The sequence below is a fragment of the Sebastes umbrosus genome, chromosome 12 (assembly GCF_015220745.1).
Source record: "Sebastes umbrosus isolate fSebUmb1 chromosome 12, fSebUmb1.pri, whole genome shotgun sequence".
NCBI lineage: Eukaryota > Metazoa > Chordata > Actinopteri > Perciformes > Sebastidae > Sebastes > Sebastes umbrosus.
Window position 1 is genome coordinate 7,534,533 of NC_051280.1, and position 19,677 is coordinate 7,554,209.

General features: G+C 40.7%; 2 protein-coding genes across 3 annotated transcripts in view; one reads left to right on the forward strand and one right to left on the reverse strand.

Moving 5' to 3' along the window:
* Positions 1–7,699, forward strand: LOC119498750 (zinc finger and SCAN domain-containing protein 5A). Its single transcript, XM_037787799.1, has 2 exons — positions 1–746; positions 4,534–7,699. The coding sequence occupies exons 1-2, from the start codon at positions 446–448 to the stop codon at positions 5,472–5,474; spliced, it is 1,242 nt and encodes a 413-aa protein (XP_037643727.1). The 5' UTR covers positions 1–445; the 3' UTR covers positions 5,475–7,699.
* The window catches only part of nectin4b (nectin cell adhesion molecule 4b), a 24,854-nt gene continuing 12,835 nt past the window's right edge, over positions 7,659–19,677 (reverse strand). Inside the window, exons 5-11 of one of the 2 annotated variants that reach the window (XM_037787795.1) lie at positions 16,259–16,376; positions 12,519–12,670; positions 12,026–12,191; positions 11,818–11,893; positions 11,415–11,474; positions 10,871–11,077; positions 7,659–9,976 (exon numbers count right to left, since the gene is read on the reverse strand). In XM_037787795.1, the coding sequence (XP_037643723.1) occupies positions 9,728–9,976; positions 10,871–11,077; positions 11,415–11,474; positions 11,818–11,893; positions 12,026–12,191; positions 12,519–12,670; positions 16,259–16,376 (1,028 nt within the window). In that variant the 3' untranslated portion in view covers positions 7,659–9,727. Of the gene's footprint in view, positions 10,013–10,870; positions 11,078–11,414; positions 11,475–11,817; positions 11,894–12,025; positions 12,192–12,518; positions 12,671–16,258; positions 16,377–19,677 lie in introns of both variants that reach the window. The other variant, XM_037787794.1, reaches the window with a different exon arrangement.

The window sequence follows — 19,677 nt, forward strand, 5'->3', positions numbered from 1 at the left end:
TACCTTTAAGTAATTCTTCCAACACTGTTTACCTAGTATCTGTTTAATATGAAGTATTACTGTTTATTTGTATCATTGATTAAAATAAAAAAAACAATAATGCTTATAACTACATTATAGTGTGTTATAACCCATAGGTTACCGGTTGTACTGCCAGTGCCTACAAACGCTAAACGGAGAGGAGGTTTGTTCTCATGTTTCATGCTGATGAAGTTTGTCCCTCCCCCGCCACCGTTCATCCTCCGTCACGTGACCCCCAGCGCTTCCTGTTACTGTTGTATTACACTTCCATGTTTTTCTCCTCAAACAGTTACCGTGATGTAAATCAACTACAACGGACGGAATAGTCCCTGTCGTGTGATCTGTCGCACATAGAGAGTTAGTTTGCCGCCCCGTCGCGTCGCTGCAGCCTGCGGAGGCTCTCTGATCTGACCCGGTGGTCAACATGGCCCACTGTGTGGCTTTCCAGAGCAAGCTCACCTCCATCATGGAGGTGCTGGCTAAAGCTGCCGTGGTGGAGATCAGCAAGCTGTGGGAGGACGGCTTCGCCCTGGTGCAGCTGGAGCTCCGCCGGAGAGAGAGCGAGATAGAAGCCCTGAACAGGAAGCTGGTGTTGATGGAGACCGAGCGGTTAACGGTGCTGACTCAGGCTCAGACTCAGACTACCAACCTGTCTTCATCACCTCCATCATCTTCCTCCTCCATGAGGGAGCAGCAGGACAAGCTGCTGCCGCCCACCGGTGATGGTAAGGATGAGCCCTGGCTGGATAATACATAATATATGTTTTAAATGTAATCATAGGAGGTACAACATGTCACATAAAAAAGAGTATACAGACGTAGGCAAAGTTGTTGGTAACGTTCCGTTAAAGAGAGAAAAACCCACAATGGTCACTGAAATAACTTGAAACTGACAAAAGTAATAATAAATAAAAATTCACTGAAAATTAACTAATGAAAATCAGATATTGTTTTTGAATTATGGTTCAGCAGAATCATTTTAAAAAACAAACTAATGAAACTGGCCTATACAAAAATGATGGTACCCCTAGAAAAGATGTAAAATAATGTGACCATAGGGACATGTTAAACTAAGGTGTGTCCTGTAATTAGCATCACAGGTGTCTTCAAACTTGTAATCAGTCAGTCTGCCTATTTAAAGGGTGAAAAGTAGTCACTGTGCTGTTTGGCATCATGGTGTGTACCACACTGAACATGGACCACAGAAAGCTAAGGAGAGAGTTGTCTCAGGAGATCAGAAAGAACATTATAGACCTTCATGTTAAAGGTAAAGGCTATAAGACCATCTCCAAGCAGCTTGATGTTCCTGTGACTACAGCTGCTCATATTATTCAGAAGTTTAAGGTCCATGGGACTAGCCAACCTCCCTAGACGTGGCCGCAAGAGGAAAATTGATGACATATTGAAGAGACGGATAATACGAATGGTAACCAAAGAGCCCAGAACAACTTCCAAAGAGATTAGAGGTGAACTCCAAGGTCAAGGTACATCAGTGTCAGATCGCACCATCCGTCACTGTTTGAGCCAAAGTGGACTTAATGGAAGACAACCCAGGAGGACACCAAATCATAAAAAAGCGAGACTGGAATTTTCCAAAATGCATATTGACAAGCCACAAAGCTTCTGGGAGAATGTCCTTTGGACAGATGAGACAAAACTGGAGCTTTTTGGCAAGTCACATCAGCTCTATGTTCACAGACGAAGAGATGAAGCATCCAAAGAAAAGAACACTGTACCTAATGTGAAACATGGAGGAGGCTCGGTTATGTTATGGGGCTGCTTTGTTGCATCTGGCACAGGGTGTCTTGAATCTGTGCAGGGTGCAATGAAATCTCAAGACAATCAAGGCATTCTGGAGCGAAATGTGCTGCCCAGTGTCAGAAAGCTTGGTCTCAGTTGCAGGTCATGGGTCCTCCAACAGGATAATGACCCAAAACACAGCTAAAAACACCCAAGAATGGCTAAGAACAAAACATTGGACTATTCTGAAGTGGCCTTCTATGAGCCCTGATCTAAATCCTATTGAACATCTGTGGAAGGAGCTGAAACATGCATTCGGAGAAGGCACCCTTCAAACCTGAGACAGCTGGAGCAGTTTGCTCACGAGGAGTGGGCCAACATACCTGTCGACAGGTGCAGAAGTCTCATTGAGAGTTACAGAAATCACTTGATTGAAGTGATTGCCTCAAAAGGTTGTGCAACAAAATATTAAGTTAAGGGTACCATCATTTTTGTCTAGGCCAGTTTCATTAGTTTGTTTTTTTAAATGATTCTGCTGAACCATAATTCAAAAACAATATCTGATTTTCATTAGTTAATTTTCAGTGAATTTTTATTTATTATTACTTTTGTCAGTTTCAAGTTATTTCAGTGACCATTGTGGGTTTTTCTTTCTTTAACGGAAGGGTACCAACGATTTTGCCTACGTCTGTACATGGAGTGTACAACTTAACAAACAGAGCTGACTTATAGTCTAGAGCAGTGGTTTCCAACCTTTTTCCTTGAGGCACCCCTTTTCTATCAACTGATGACCCCCTGACTACATGACATATTTTATCCAATCCAATCCAATCCAAATTTATTTATAAAGTACATTTAAAAACAACAACAGTTGACTAAAGTGCTGTACAATTATACATAAAAACATAGAAACAACACAATAAAAGCACTAAAACCAATAGGAAAGGGAAAAGGATTAAAATAGTCAACTCTCATGCCGAGCCAAAAGCCAAGGAATATGGATATTTTATGGATATTTCATATTATATCAATGCATAACAATAACAGTACAGGTGAACTTTTAATACAATTCTCTGTATTATGTATTTTTGTGTTGTTGTTTTTAACAATCATTCATTGGCTTCTTTTTTGACAATTTTTCTTCTCCCTGACGCTTAACAAGTCCATTTAGTTTTCTTCACAGAAATGAATGAAATGCTGAGATATAGACCAACTTTATATTTTTAAAATAAGTTGTCTTGACACCCCTTAAAATCAAGAAGGCCTTGTTACCCCTGTGAAGCTTTGGTGACCCTTAGTGAGGGTCGGGACCCCCAGGTGGAACCAGTGTTCTAGATAAGATAAGATAAGATGAACCTTTATTAATCCCCGGAGGGAAATTCAGGTGTCAAAGCAGCAACAGCAGCAAACAGAGTGAAACCCAGGAGAGATAAAGGTATACAAAAATTATAAAAACAATAAATAGAGATATAAAAGATACAGAGTGAATGGATGAACATAGTCTGTACAGTCCGTCAATAAATAAATGTAGTATGTGCATATGTGCAGTCTATAAAGTGGTATATAGGATGTATAGTGTAAAGTAAGTGTAAAGTGTGCCAGTGGTTAGAGTCCAAGATGGTTGTAGATAGTGCATGTTTAAAGTTCTTGAAGTCCTCATAGTTCTCATATGGGGGTCAGCCTTGGTTGTGGAGCCTGATGGCTACCAGCATGAAGGACTGACCCAGGCGCTTTGTGTTGTGCCGAGGGGGGATGAGTCTGTGGCTGAAGGTGCTCCTCATCTTGACTAGCTCATCATGGAGGGGGTGGGAGGGGTTATCCAGGATAGCGTCCAGCTTCCTCCTCATCCTCCCCTCTGCACTGGTTCTCAAAGTGGGGGACCCACATGGGTCCTTGAGCGGGTTCCAGGTGATCTCCAGCAAAAAGGGGAATCATTTATTTTCATTACAACTCCATCCATGAGTAACACAGTGACAGAATGTATGACTGTTTTGGTCACAGGTTTAATACACAATCTGTAATAAAATATCTGAAAGCAAAAATCCCATCAGACGGGGGACCCTGGGGCAAAATCTTATGAAATGGGTGTAAAAGTTTGGGAACCACTGCTGTAGAGGAAACAGAAAAATGTGACGATGTTCTCCTTTTCTCTGTTATATGTTATTAAAGCTTACTAGACTAGGGCTAAATCTTTACATTAGTTTATCTACTCATTAGTTTGTCAATAAATATATCATTCATAAAACATCAGTCACTGCTTCCCAGAGCTCAGGGTGACACTTTCAAATGACTTGTTTTATCTGATCAACAGTCCAAAACCCAGATATTCACGTCACTATTACATATGACAAAGAAAAGCAGCAAAATCCTCACATTTTAGAGGCTAAAATCAAAGAATGATTGGTATTTTTGCTTGAAAGTGCCAATACACTAGACCACCATAGCCTTTTTAAAACCTCTACAAATGTTTTAAAAAGAACTTCCATTCCATGCTTTTTAGCCTTTCAACTCAAACTTGGAGGCTACATCCTGACTGCATCTAATTAACATTTTACTGTAATTAAGTGCTGAAAAATCAGTCGATTGAATGATTTTGTATTTTGTGTTGTACATTTTTTTTGTACCAGTTTAACTTTTTCTATGTTGCCTTGAAAGCTTTGAAACATCTCTTTATAAAATGGTGATTGTTACACCTATGTTAAGGCACATTCATACTCAAACAGTTGGTTCTCAATACATGTAAAAAGGTGCACCTGTTGTCTGTCGTTTCAGGTCCCGTTATAGATTCAGTCCAGACATTGTCGTCGGATCAGAGTGTCAGAGAGAAGGCGGACACCTCAGCAAATCACAGAACGCCGCCACCATCACAATCACAGACAGAAGAGAAACAATGTGAGCAGCTCAAGTCTGACGTCTGTGACAGTGACGGCAGAGACGACGATGAAGACTTAATAGTCAAGCTAGAGGACGAGGACGAGGACGATGTCCAGTTCGTGGAGCAGATAGTGGATTCTGACAACAGCATTAACGACGGAGCGGGTAACCATGAGATGGAGCTGACCCTCCATCCGGCCGAGGTCGTGGAAGAGCAAGAGAGCCAGCAGTGGTCGTCGGTTTCAGTGGGAGACAGCGACACCGCTGATGACTCGGACTGCTTTTTTGAACCGAAGCAGCTGTCACAACATCTGGACAGCAGATCGGAAATCCTGCTCATTCAGAATGCTTTGGGCATTTTTCACGATTCAGCAGAGACAGCGGACAGGTTTATGAGGGATAACGGACCCGGTGCATCCAGCAAATCATGGGCTCCTGTGACTTTTAGCGAAGCTCAGCCGAGTCAGCCCATAGACGCAATACATCACAGAGAGAGAGGAGTGTCCATCAGATTCCTCTCAGAGAAACAACCTCAAACTAAAATGATGTCAGCTTTTGACCTGGACAGCAGCTTCTTTCTTTTAAACGACCCCGAGTTGCACAAAACGATTGCGAGTCGCCGCATAAAGGAGAAGTGGTTCATCTGCCCGTACTGCGGCAAAAGCTTCGACCGCGTCAGCCACCTGGAGATTCACCAGCGGATTCACACGGGAGAGAAACCGTACACATGCGAAACATGCGGCAAGTGTTTCTCTCAGAGGAGCAACCTTCGCACTCATCAGCGGACTCACAAAGAGGCTCCTTTAACCCCAAATGCAGTCGATGCAATGATCCAATAGATTGCGACGAGTGAGAAAAGCTAGAAATATCTGTGTGTCTTCTAGATCAACTAACAAATTCTCTTTGTATTTTGATATTACTGAAAAGTAATGTAGCTGACTGATTTTACTGTGCACTACTTTCTTTTCTTTTTTTGGATACATTATAACGTTGACATAGCTTGGATTGGAAGAACTAATTTTGGTACTTGTGTACCGTTTGAAAAACCCAGCCAGTTAAAAGATTTATAAAAACATGTAGGGATATAGCTGAATAATGACTTCTACAGGTTATACACATAAGGAAACAAATTGCCAAAGCAAAACCTCTGTATGTATGATGACTGTAGACCTTCTGATATCCCTGAGCATTACCATTTTCCCATCCATTGTCCATTATCAGGCTCACAGTGAAAGCCGAGCAGCACAGATCTGCATGAAGATGGTAAGATGTAAAAGAGAAAGGACCAGAAATTATGAAAGGACAACCACAGCACTTAAAAAGGATGAGATTGAACTCACACGGGCATTAATGCAAAATTGTGAGACTTTGGCAATATCTTTCCTTTTGTAAAGTATCAAAGCCTAACAAAGACAGGAAAGGAAGCACTGACTCATCTTTGCGTTTTTAAGAATTCCACCTTGCATCATTTCATTATAGCTGCTCCTTTAGATGTTTACAGGTCAGTAAAGTCAGGGAGGAAACTTCCTAATCAGAAAAGATGTGTTTTAAAGACATGTTTCATAGCATGCCAGGAGATGTAGGTCTTCTTGGAGGTAGCCCTGAGTGTATTTGCTCTGAGTGGAAGAGCAGCATCTTAAAGGAATAGTTCAACATTTTGTGAAAAACGCCTATTCGCGTTCTTGAAGAGAGCGAGATGAGAAGATTGATACAAGTAGTATTGATCTCATCTAACTCTCAACAAGAAATTGAATAAGCATATTTCCCAAAATTATATCGTTTAAAGGGATAGGCTGGTGTTTTGAAGTGGGGATGTATGAGGTATTTCTCCATAGTCAATGTATTTCCTACAGATGGCGGTCGGCACACAGAAGCAGAGTTACTGCACGAAACAAAGCAATGTAGTGGGGGCAGCAGCAAAACTTATTTTAGCCACATAAAAAAATATTATCAGTTTCAGTGTACACTATATTTAGAATATTTTTGCTGGTTTACCTCGCCATCAGAAAGCTATACAGTCTGTGTTTCCGACGGGGAACTGAAGTCATTATCTATGCTCTGCCAAAGCCACCAGGCTGACACATTGAAAGAAACTTAATTTATTTGACCTTGCAGAACACAGGAGTTGCTGGTCTACCGCTGCCTCAATTTGGTTAGTGTGTTTGTGTTATTGTGGGACTTTGGTTAGTTCGGATTCATCAAATAGCACAAACTAACTTAACTGATCGAGGCAGTAGTAGACCAGCAGCTCCGGTGTTCTGCAAGGTCAAATTACAGTTTTTTTCGATGGAGTCTGGTGGCTGTGGTGAGAGCATAGATGGAGACAACGGCTTCAGTTCCCTGTCGGAAAGGGCTGTCTGACAGCAAGGTAAAGCAGTGACAATATTCTAAATATAGCATACACTCGGGCGCCCCGATAGCTCATTTGGTAGAGCGGACACCCATATAACAAGGCTGAGTTCTAACCGCGGCGGCCCGGGTTCAAATCCGAACTGCGGCCATTTCCGCATGTCGCCCCCTCTTTCTCTCTGTCACTGTCCTATCAATAAAGGCTTGAAAATGCCAAAAAAATAATCACTTAAACTGATATTGATTTTTTTAGGTGGCTAAAATCCCTTTTGATGCTGCCTCCATCCACGGCAGTACATTGCTTTGCTCCAGTGCTCGTACTCCTGTTGGTTTCTCCAAACTGGGGGCGTGCCGACCATCATCTACTGTAGGGAATACACTGACTATGAATAAGTACCTCGTACAACCCCACTTCAAAACACCTGAACTATCCCTTTAATACAGAGGTTCTCTGAGATTACGTGAGACCAGCCACCCTGTGAAAATCCACTTTTTTCTACTTGTATCCACAATCCCCATTATTTCTGTCATTACCGAGCTAATGAGGATGTAAACGTCAGAATAAGGATAAACCAGGAACTCTAATACAAGTCTAATACAAATGCTACATTTATCCTCATGTATATGAGGTGAAACAAGCTTAACTGTCCCAGGTTATAATAAAGAACAATGACTCGTATGCTGTACTTTTATGAATAAAACATTTCAATATTTACATGTCAGTTTTTCAGTTTCATAGAAAAACACTGAATGAATATAAAACAATTTACACAACGACATACACACAACTGAATGATGCTTTACGCTTCATCTTCTGCATGCTTTGTCCCGTCTGTTCACTGCTGTGCACTGGTACGGTTTAAACCTGGTCATGGAAACCAGTTTGCCGCGTATCTCTGTCCCAGGGCTCGAAAAATAACTTTATACATCAGTGTCCCGCAACTGTCCCACACTTAACAACCAGTGTCCCAAATTCTTTTTTTTCATTCTACACAATAAATATAGTTTTATTATAAACTATTTATAGTTTTTAGTTTATTACTTTATTTGACAGGGACAATGCATATTAATAACATTTCTGAAAATATGCCAGAGTTAGCCAGACTATGCAAGTTACTTCACTGGCTCACTCTGGTCCGCAATGGAAGTTCTGCTAGTTCTTCCCTGCACTTAATATCTGAATAAAAAAACTAAGATCACCTCAGGTGTTTGGCCAAAATCAGTTTTCCTTATTCTTTTAGTCATTGGTTGATTAAATGTTTCTTGTTTATTTCTAACTGTATGATCAATAAATGCATCACTGTAAACTGTAGTGCACTGTGGCTGCCCCCTCTTAGTCGATTGGTCAAATAATCGGTCGTTTTGGTCTCAGTCAACTAAGATTTTTTTTAGTCAATTAGACATTTTCTATGCTTTTTTTCATGCTGAATGAGAATGACTTATTTCCAAGAAACGTATGAGCACATCTCTGGTAAACACAAGATTCAAATTTGTGCTTTTGTGTGATTCTTTGTGGAGAAACTCGGTTTTACATATCTGTTGATTAAGTGAGTGTCGACCAAGAATTTCTTTGGTCGAGGACGGCCCTAGAGTGCAGAAATGGAAGCCTGTTTCTTACTGGTATACAGTGATGGAAATTTACATACACTTTGAACATATCTCACAGAAAATTATAATCTTTCCATTTTATTCTAAACTGTGAAGCAGTTTGTAAAGTCTGTTTCAATATGAGCATTGCTTCGCTCTCTAAAAACAACTATGACACATAAAATAATTCGTAATGATAAGTGTCTCTCCTGTCCCAGACACTGTATCTTTGTGTCCCAGATGCTATTTTGTTGTCCCCGGGACAACAGGGACATCCTTAATTTTTAGAGCTGCTTTGTCCCTGTTTCGGGTCCTCAGCCTTTTTGACCATTTTGTAGTTGCAGGTGACTGTTTATGACAAGACCATAAACATACAATATCTCCTTATAGCTCTGCCTATATATATATATATACTGTATATATATATATATATATATATATATATATATATATATACACATACACAAATGCACACACTAACTTCTTATCCAGAGGTGCATCCAAGCTGAAAATATCGAAGCTTAGAGTACAGTTTACTGTCAACTTGGCCAGGCATTGGAGCTTAGAAAATTGTGTCCTTGTCCATATGTCCCTCCCTGAATGTTTCTGATGTAAACAAGGTACCTGAAGTTGACAGTCAGGATTCTTTGGGTCTTTCCCTTTGTGAATATAAATATATACATATATACAATATGTAGAGACACCAAAGCAGTGGATGCAAGATTTAAACATTAGTAAACATTATTTAACAGGAACATTTACTCCTTGCACGTTCATGGCGTCCTGGTTTGTGAAAGGCACCGTCGGATCAAAAACTTCCCAATAACGGGGCACCCTGGTGGCCATGAACCACAACGCCTCTGGTTTGTGTCTGGCTCCCTCAACTTATTTTATGTCGTCTCTCCACAGTCTCTCCGCAGTCTGTCTAATAAAGGCATAAAATGCCCCAAAAAATTATTAAAAAACTTCCCACTTATCATAGGGTTAGAATAAAGGATCAAAAACTCACAAGCCAGAGTCAAAAAATAAAAGTTTGGATTGTTCTTGGGTCTAATGACCCACTGCAGTCAATGAGTAAAAACAAAATTCCCATTTAAAAAAGATTAAGGTCAATGCAGGAATGCAGGCAGTGCTTTCCCTCCTCTCACGTTTGGGTCTAGATGATCTGTGGTCTGGGGTGCAGTAGGATGGCGTTGGAGTGTGGTCTGGGTCTGAGGGTCCCATTACTGTAGTAGAAGTGAGTCTTTAGTGTCTCCGAGAGCTGGTAGGAGCCGCTGTCCTCGTCATCCTCGTGTTCCTCCGCCACCGTCTGGGTGGGAGCCCAGTCCTCTCCTTGTGGGGTGTCTCCAACTCTGAGGTGGCCCGGGTCTGTCTCTCTGGGCCCGACGCCTTCGTCCTGCTGGGCCTTCAGGGGAACCAGGGAAGAGGGCAGACCTGAGTCCTGGTATAAACGGCATAGAAACACATTACTATTTCTCTGATAGAAAAACAGCTCAAATTGATGCTGGATGTAGATACGTTTTACACCTCTATTCCTTTTCATTTAAGGTACAGTGTGTAGAATTTGGTGAGATCTAGTGGTGTGGTTGCAGAATGCAACCAACTGAGTACCCCTCTGCTCATTCCTCCCTTTCTAAGACTGCGGTAACGTGAGCCGCCGAGTGCAAAACCGTGCTAACGCCATCCTTACCATAACAACACAACTTTAGGAGCAACGGAAGTCAGACGGTGGCTGGCAGTACCACTGTTTTTCACTCTGCGGCTCACGTTGCCGCAGTTTCACAAGTGTGTTGGAGAACTACAGTGGCCTTCAAGTAACATAAAAATGCGAAAGGCTTTCACTGCAGCCAGTGTTTGGTTTGTCCGTTCTGGGCGACTGTAGAAACATGGTGGAGCAACATGGCGGAAGAGCACCCGCTCCCTATGTAGATGTGAAGGACTCAATAAATAAATTAATAAAATAATAAAGAAAAATGTAGAAGTAAAAGTCTAAATTATCAAATAAATGTGCAGGCTAATTTGAAAATATGTTAACTCCATATAATACAGCCAAAAAACTAAAACTGAATGAATTTACATTCATTTGTATTAGTTTTTAACCTGGCAATAACATTTCAGTTTAGTTTTTTTACTAGAATTACCCCTGGTCTGTAATCATGTGTGTTTCCAGTTTTTGTTTGCAGTCTCCATGACAATGTCTGACAGATTCAGCAGTAAATAAAACACGATACCATATGACACATTACAAACGAAACTAACAGCGTTTCAACTTAATCTCTTAGACGCTGCTGACACATACCAGTGACATGTTGCTGTTCTTCAGGTATGACTCCACCCTCCTCCGGCGCTCCTCCTTCTCTCCGTCCATCTCCGCTCCTCTCAGGCTCTCCCTGCCGTCGTGCCAGACGACGGGACGTCCCAGTTCGTCCACCTCCACCTCCACCCCTCCTGGAGGACCCCACTTCCCGCCCAGAGTGGACTCGCTGCCTCTGTAGATGGGTCGTTCCTGCAGGCGGGGAGGTCAAACAGTCACAACACTGATAACAATTGTTAGGACTCTACACAATAAATGTGCAAATTGCACTTTTTCAAACAATTTTTGCATTTTTTGGTATAAATTTGACCAATTTTAATAAAATATTCATTATTTACCTCAGATGTTTATTACTGTCGGGGCGGAAAACCCCCTAAACTTAATGTCGCCATTGAAAAGTATAAAGTAGCATAGTACCTCAAAAATGTACTTAAGTACAGCAACTGAGTAAATGTACTTAGTTACTTTCCACTGTTGCTAACCCTAACCCTTTCACTGGAGGGTGGTCTACGCCAAGTGAGGAACTCACCAGAGAAATTTGGCTGTTTTTCATTCGGCTGTCTACTCTGAGCAGAGCGTAATCTTCAGCCTGGAGAAAATAGAGAAAGTGAAAGAAAGTTAGTGAACAGGAACACAAAAGAAAAATAAACAGAATGACACAGAATGAGATATCAATAATAAGTGTCCATGAACGCTGCATGTTATTTGTTTGACGCTGCAGCAGCCTGTAATCATCAGCAGACACGGCTGCTCCACCCCGGTGGTTACGCTCGGGCGCGGCGGGTGTGTCGACCTGGATTCTCTGAACCCTGCAGGTTATTGTTCTCAGCAGGTGTGTGTGTGTGTGTGTGTGTGTGTGTGTGCGTGTGTGTGTGTGTGTGTGTGTGTGTGTGTGTGTGTGTGTGTGTGTGTGCGTGTGTGTGTGTGTGTACCTGCACCCTGGGGTCAGTGCTGACAGAGTTCAGTCTCCTGAGGGAATTTTGTCTGGAGAAGCTCTGAATTTCCTCCCTGGGGAAAAAAAAAGACATTTAGAGGATTTAAATTTAGTGTGTAAACAGCTGTCACCACGGCTGAGGGAATAAATAAATAAATGTATTTCTCACTACATGGCTTTTTCAAGAAAATGTGGTGTCATCTTACGTTTTTTCGCTGAGCTCCTTCTCAAGCTTTTTGTTTTTGTGTCGATGGTAGCGGTTGACCAGCAGGACGACCAGGACCAGGACCAGGACCAAAGCTCCGGCTGCAGCACCAATAATTATCAGCAGCACACTGTCGATGGGGGTGTCGCCCGTTCGTTGAGCTGTCTCTGGAAGAAAGACGAGCACAGGGAGACATCTGATGAATCCCTCCCACACAAACAGCAACAAAACCACAGTGACACATTTGGTGCAGCAATTTTGATCCTGATCGAGTTAAACAGCATCTGTTCATGCCTTCTGTCCATCACAAGAGGGCAGCAAATTTGCACAATCACTCCAAATCAAAAGGAGAATCTGCTCATTTGCTATTTTGTTTTAGTTTAAAAGTTGTCTCATGATTTCAAGTATCCGTCTTATCATTTCCTCCCACTAATATCCCAACAAATCATACAGTAGCAGAACAGTTTCTCATTTTAACACTTATTTGCACTTACCTGCCACTGTCAACGTATAGTCCGCTTTTCCTACTCCCACGTCGTTCTTGACCACACACTCATAGACCCCGGTGTCATTCCTGCGAAGGGCCCGCCCAAAAACAAGATTTCCTCCAACCACAGACGCCTCACCTGGCAAAGCTCCTCCATTCCTGTGGATAATAAACAGAGGACAATGTCACCATTTATTGAGGGAAAACAAGACACACACTGGATCATAAATCACTGCACATTCTGTGTTCTTCACTTGTATCACCATATCTGAATTACTGTGTAGAAGTTTGGGGTAACACTTATTAAAGCAACTTACAACCATTATGCATACTACAGAAGAGAGCAATCAGGATAGTAAATAATGTGGGATATAGGGAACACACAAACACACTGTTTTTGAAGTCACATGCATTGAAATTTATGGATTTGGTCAAATTTAAAACCACAATAATTATGTTTAAAGCAAGACATAATTCACTTCCGGGCAATATTCAAAAAATGTTTTGTGACAGGGAGGGGGGTTATAATTTAAGAGGAAAATTCAATTTTAAAAAGCATTGTGTTCGTACAAAAAAGAAGAGTATGTGTATTTCAGTCTGTGGGGTGGATTTGTGGAATGGGTTAGGTGATGGGTTGAAGGGTCGCACAAATATAAATCAATTTAAAAAGCTATACAAGAAAGATATTTTTGGGAGGTATATGGTTGAAGAAGAGTTGTGTTAAAGGTTGGTTATATACTTTTTAACTCCGGATGTATTTGTGGGTTGTAAATAAACTTGGGATGCTGTTCATATATTCAACTTGGGATGTAAATAAATCTGGGATAGTTTTTATATTATATTATATTATCATTCTATGATATATGAGTTAATAGAGGAGAAGTGAGAAAGGGGTAGGGTAATATAAGTTTTTCTTCTACCTACTCCTTTTCGGACACTATAACTCTTGTTTTGTTTGTTATTATTTTGTATCTGTTTTTATTTATTATATGTTCGAAATAAAGTCTTTCATTCATTCATTCATTCATTGATGATGCGTCAGAGAGGTGAACCATCGATCAACCAAACAGATACCTGTGACTCACTGCTCGAAACAATAGCCGTGACTCATTTTGGACAACAAAGTGCAAACCTGCTTTCCAGTTCAAACTATTTCTGTTGCATCAGAAAAAGGAAACACATAAATATTTATAATGACATCCGGTCTAAAACAGTAGCACGAAATGCAGCAACCGGCTTGCAACAAGGAATAGTTTGCTTTCTGATTAAAAATCATAATAATGTAATCAAGAACAGGGACACCAATGATAATATTCAACCAAAATGGATTTCCAAAATAGGAGATCATCTGAACGAAGAAGAATGGAGGCGAGTTTGCAGAGAAATTTATTAAACAACAAATTCTAAATACTGGAGGGAATTTGTATGTATGTGTTGAGTGTTAATTTGTGAATGTATAATTCATGAGTAGTTCGCAGTAAATAAAATGAATTGTTTTGGCTAAAATAAACACATCACAGGATCAGGTTCACCGCAGCGTGTAACCACCAATTCGCTTGCACCTGAACCAAAACCTGCTGGGCTTACAACTGGCGCCCATTGATCTGAATAGACCAAATAAATACTAGGTTAAGGGGATTTAAGCAAGTCCAGCCAGTCCCACACAGTGTGCAGCTGAAGACCTCACAGGCCACATAATGGAGAGCCAGTTTCTGATCAGGTCCACTGAGAGGGGTCATGTTGCCCTGGGTTTCACTGTGCTGCAGCAGCTATTTAACTGCCGCTTCACCCCCCGAACAGCTCAGATTTCTTTTCTCAAAACCCCACCTAGCTTCTCTAACCAGCCCTTTATAATAGAGGCACAGGTGGAGATTGCATCTGACACAGAGTAGATGGTTGAAAATGATACAGACAAAGTAATCCATCTTTAGCAGCCAGAACGATTCTAACCTGTTTTGTTGATCTTTGTCAGTGAATTATCTCAATATCAATGCAATGAGATGCAAGAAGGCATATTTTGTTACCTATTGGGCAGAGTCAGGCTAGCTGTTTCCCCCCATTTCCAGTCTTTGTGCTAAGCTAAGGTAAACGGCTGCAGGTTGTAGCTTCATATTTACTGCACGGGCATGAGAGTGGTGTTAATCTTCTCATCTAACTCTTGATGAAAAAAGTAAAAAGGCTTATTTCCCATGTTCATGTTACTGCATGTGAGCGTGCCCCATTGATGAGATCACGGCTGCCGTTCTGCACTGCTCTCATATGGAGGTTACAGCTGATAACGACGTCCCGACCAATGGCATTGTCGCAGAAGTGTAGCAGCCCGCTCTTTTCCGATGAAAGTAGTGAGTATTAGCTCCAAAACATACATGTCAACCATGAGAATGAAAACAACAAAATAATAAGTACACTGCAACAGCATTTTTATGTTAAAAAGGCCTACTTTTAATTTTACTTTTAATTCTCAGAAAAGAAAACTGAATAATTCGCCCCTCTGGCGTGAAGTTGTTTTAATCTCTGGTATAAACTAGGCTAATATTCATACATTTTTATTCATTAAATCAGTATTTCTTTCTCTTAGTACTCTCCATTTCTCTCTCCGTCTCTCACTCACTGAAGGTCCTTTCAGACAACGCGACAACCACACCACTGCACTCTAAATCTAATTATTTCTAATGGCTCGCGCCGCGCCACAACGTCTTTTCGCTGCAAAGCCAAACTTCGGGCGTGGCACGCTGGCGAGCGCAGCTCAAACTGCGTTGTGTCGCGGGCGTCTCTTCCACCGGGAAAAACAACATTTGGTGTAGCTGTATTGTCTTCCGGGTGGAACTAGTAGGGCTTAAACACGCTGTACAGCGCCAGAAATAGGTTGAGATAACGCAAAAGAAAAAAAGGTGTAAAAATTCGCCATAACAAAGTGGCCAAGCTGGCAACAATGCGCCCACCCTCCGGTTCTGTTGCCGTTGTTTGCACTGTTAGCGCTGTTAGCACTGCTAGCTATGAGCCGCCGCTCAGCTGTCGCCATGTTGAGAGCCGTGTGGAAGCAATCCCTCTGCTCTGAATTTTGTATTGAGCACCTTTAAAATTGAAAACAAGCTTCTCTGGGTTTGAACAATGCTTGTCCACGCAGCATAAGTTTGTACTGAATGAACGCGCCGAAGGGTCTGCCGGTTTGAAAAGCTTTAATCCAGAATAATCTTAATATTTCAACATTGCCTCATGGCTGAAATATTTTTCACTCAGCACACAACATTTGATCATTGTGTGTTCAGTCGTAGATGTAATGGCTGGTAGAGTGTCTCTAATTTAAGTACAGACCCTGTGTTTTACCAGGCATTAGAGTGATATTTAAAGCATGGCACTATGATTAAGTGCTTAGCATGAGTCTCCTGCTCTTCCTTGTGTCGCTTACTCCCTCCCTCGTGTGAAAATATCTCCCTCGCTCTTTTTCCAACTTCAAATTGCGCAACACGACACCATAGCTTTTATTCTGCCATGAATTGAGCCACGAGAGAAAGACGCCCTCCTTTAGATTCGAGCATGCTTCTTTGTTGTTCACGGGTGTGTGGGTGTTAGCAGTGGCTTATATATGTTTTGAGACACATTCCAGTGCCATGTAAAGAGCAATTTAGCAGTGCAGATACCATCACAGTGGCGTGAATTAACATGTAATTGTCAGATTTTTGCAGGCAGCCAGACAGAGACACCGTATGTTTGTATGAGCAGCAGACTACAGTCTGATGAGCGTACCATGTCCAGGTGATGTTCTGAGGTTTGGGGTATCCTCCGCTGCTGCAGACCAGCTCAGCTTTCTCCAAACCCACAAAAAAGTCCCCTGTACCAGCGGAGATGGTGGCATCTGGGGGGTCTGACACAGAAACACAGACATAAGCATGCAGTGATACAAAATATCCACCCATATGCTGCATGGTAGAGCAAAGAGAAAAACTTGTATGTTAGGCTTTTTATCAGCAGAGATGGTCATTTAAAGAAATGTGTTCAAACTATAAACACACCAAATGAGGCTGTCATTTATCCAAAGATGAAGTTGCCTCAGAATCATGTTCTCACACTGATAAAGTCTGCAGAGGTGCGACAAAGTCATTGTTTTGCAAGTCACAAATAAGTCTCAAGACTTGGCTATGTAGTCCTGAGTCAAGTCAAAAGTACTAATCTGTGTTTTCGAGTCGTTATGCACCAAATGTAACATAATTTTAACAGCAACAGTTAGTATATTCAATTTATTGAAATACTGAATGTGTTCTGGTACAGTATGTCATTCCAGGGACACAATTATATGTCATGTCTGAGTTGAATGTTTTGCATGTTGCTGAGTCTGCAGAGTCCGTACATCTGAACGTGACAATCTGTATGTGATGTCTGTCGGCTGGTCTGCACTGATCCAGACTCATCTTTTCCTCCTGCTCAGGCAACGCTGATTGATTCAAGTACTGTACATCCGTTGTCAGGATAATTCAAAATGATTTCTGCACAATTATGCAGTTGTGGGAGAAGTATTCAGATCTTTTACTTAAAGTAAAAGTACTAATACCACACTGAGAAAATACTCAATGACAAGTAAAAGTCCTGCATTCAAAACCTTGCTTAAGTAAAGGTATGTAAGTATTATCAGCAAAATGTACTTAAAGTATCAAAAGTAAAAGTATTCATGGTACAGTGTCTTACTATTATATATGATGTTTCTGGATTAATATTACTGCAGCATTAATGTGTGTGTTGCATTTTAATGCTGTAGATGTTTAAGGCTAATTTTAACTCCTTTATATACTGTTGGTTAGTTTAATCTACAGTAATGCATCATATTCTATAAGATCATCATATGTTTGAGAACCATGTATCTCTAAAAAGTCAACTTTTTCCAAGTCAAAAGGTTAAAGTCAAAGTGGAGTAACAAATCATTTGCATTAAAGTAAAGTTTAAGTCTGATTGCAAAGTCAGATTTTTCTAAAGTCATCAGATTCATGACTTAACTCCTCTGGATGCCATTGAGCTGGACAAAGAGCGATTGTTGCTCACTGCAGGAACTGAAGTTTAGGTGCCTTCTCTCCGACTGCACCAACAGTAATAGTGGAGGACGAAGCATTACTCAAACACTTTCCCAGCAACCTGCCAATATTGTCTAATGTTTAGTCGACTGCCACCCATTTATATTCCCAACACGAAGGTTAAGCTATACAAATATCTCTTGCAGGGTAGCTAGAGGGTAAAAAAGGCCATTAGTTATATTAGCGGGAGCAGCTAAAGAAAACTGTCCCTTAGCTCAGTAGAGAAGGCTGAGCTGAATATACAGTATGCTGTGTCCTAATTCCATATTATATACTAATTCTAAGCAGATTTAAACCATGCTGTGTTCACACTGGAAGAGAGGCAAAATTAGGAATACTCAAAGTTTGCACTATTGTCCCAAAAAAGCCACGTACAAAAGAAATGGAGGTGCTACTCACAGCTACAAAAAATCTAAATAAAATGTGGATGGTGGTAGAACTACTCTGGAAAGATCTAAGAAAGCAAAAAAGTATTTCAATATTTGGAAAACTACTTCGTTCTTATTTGAGAAAATGTATTTATTTATTTGGATCACCATTAGCTGGGGAACAGCTACTCTTCCTTGGGTCCATGGAATCAAAAATATTACAACAATTTCATCTGAAAGTAATATTACATGCCTATGCACATACATAATACACTATTGGGTACTAACTGCCAGTGTTGTAGTACTCGAGATCGGTCTCGAGACCACTTTTTGAAGCATTTTTAACCGGTCTTGTCTCGGTCGCAGACGAAGAGGACTCAGGATTTTATTTTAAGACCAGTCAAGAGTCTAGACCACACCCTGTGGGGATGTCACTAAATAGTCTGTGCATTGCCTGATTTATTTGTTAACATCGTTACTGTGATTGCTCGTAGAAAACAAAGGAAAATTCCAAACACATAAAGTTCACCTCTGCAATGCCTTATTAATTATTCTAACAAGATAATTGTTCCACATTTTATCGCAAGTGTGTCATGCAGTGTGGAACTTCACTGGTCTGGTCTTGACTTTGACTCTGTTTAGGTGGTCTTGACTACAACACTGCTACCTGCAAAAAACAGTACACTATAAAGATTAGTATATAGTATATCTAGTGTACAGTCAGTATGTATAGATTGGGAACATAGTAATGCCGACTAAGATATTAGGTTAGAAAGGAATACTAGTAGATCATTCAAGTTCATACAAGCTCTAGGTTAGCTCATCTGGGAAAGTCTGCAAACCACTATCCTAATTAGGTCATGAGGTCATGACCGATAACGTCACTGTCATTAAGATTTTTTCTATGTTTTGAGTGGAATATTCCTTTTATGTTGGCATGCGATTGTAGGAAAAACACAGCTGTACTTTAGCTAATGATAACAATTAATAATTAAGTTGTCCCATTCCACTCCTCTGGCATTTCTTCCTAACTGACACACCTAAATGAAACAAAATTAATGTTATTAGCTACACTTGTTTTTGCTGAGGAATCGCTATCTTTCCTGCTATGAGAGTCAACAGCAGAGTTACTACATGCTACAGAAATTGAGTGTTTGCACTGAATACTCAGTACACTGAAAAAGGTCAGTATGTATGTACTAATAAACACTTCATTTCTGATTGTGCTGTTTGTCCCAGGAAATAGAGGAGCTAGTCACAGCTGCAGAAAAGCATCTAATCCAATCCCCCCCTCGTTTTCATAGACCCATTTTTGTCTTTTTTAGGGGGGTACAGGGGGTCTTTAGGAGGAGATAGCAGGTCAGCAATATATGTCTCATAGAGGTGGTGTAGATCATCTGAAAGCTGGGAACCTGAAGATTAATTTGCAGCTCAGCACTGTGTGTCAAGTTGTTCTAGTCATAAATCAAAGCTAAATATAATAATTAATTGATTAAATAATTACTTTAGATAAATTGTGAAAGTTTATGAGGGTTTAAAACATAATGATGTAAGTATACAGTATGATGGCCACTCCCATGCTCTATTATGTCTCATATATTGTTGCAGCAATTTTTCGGTTGATACTATTTGTTACACAGATTTAATGCAAAATTTAACTATTTTTTACCACTCGAGAATTGATCAAAATAATCCATCCAAAATACCGCATTAAAACACCAAGATCTTGAGGAAC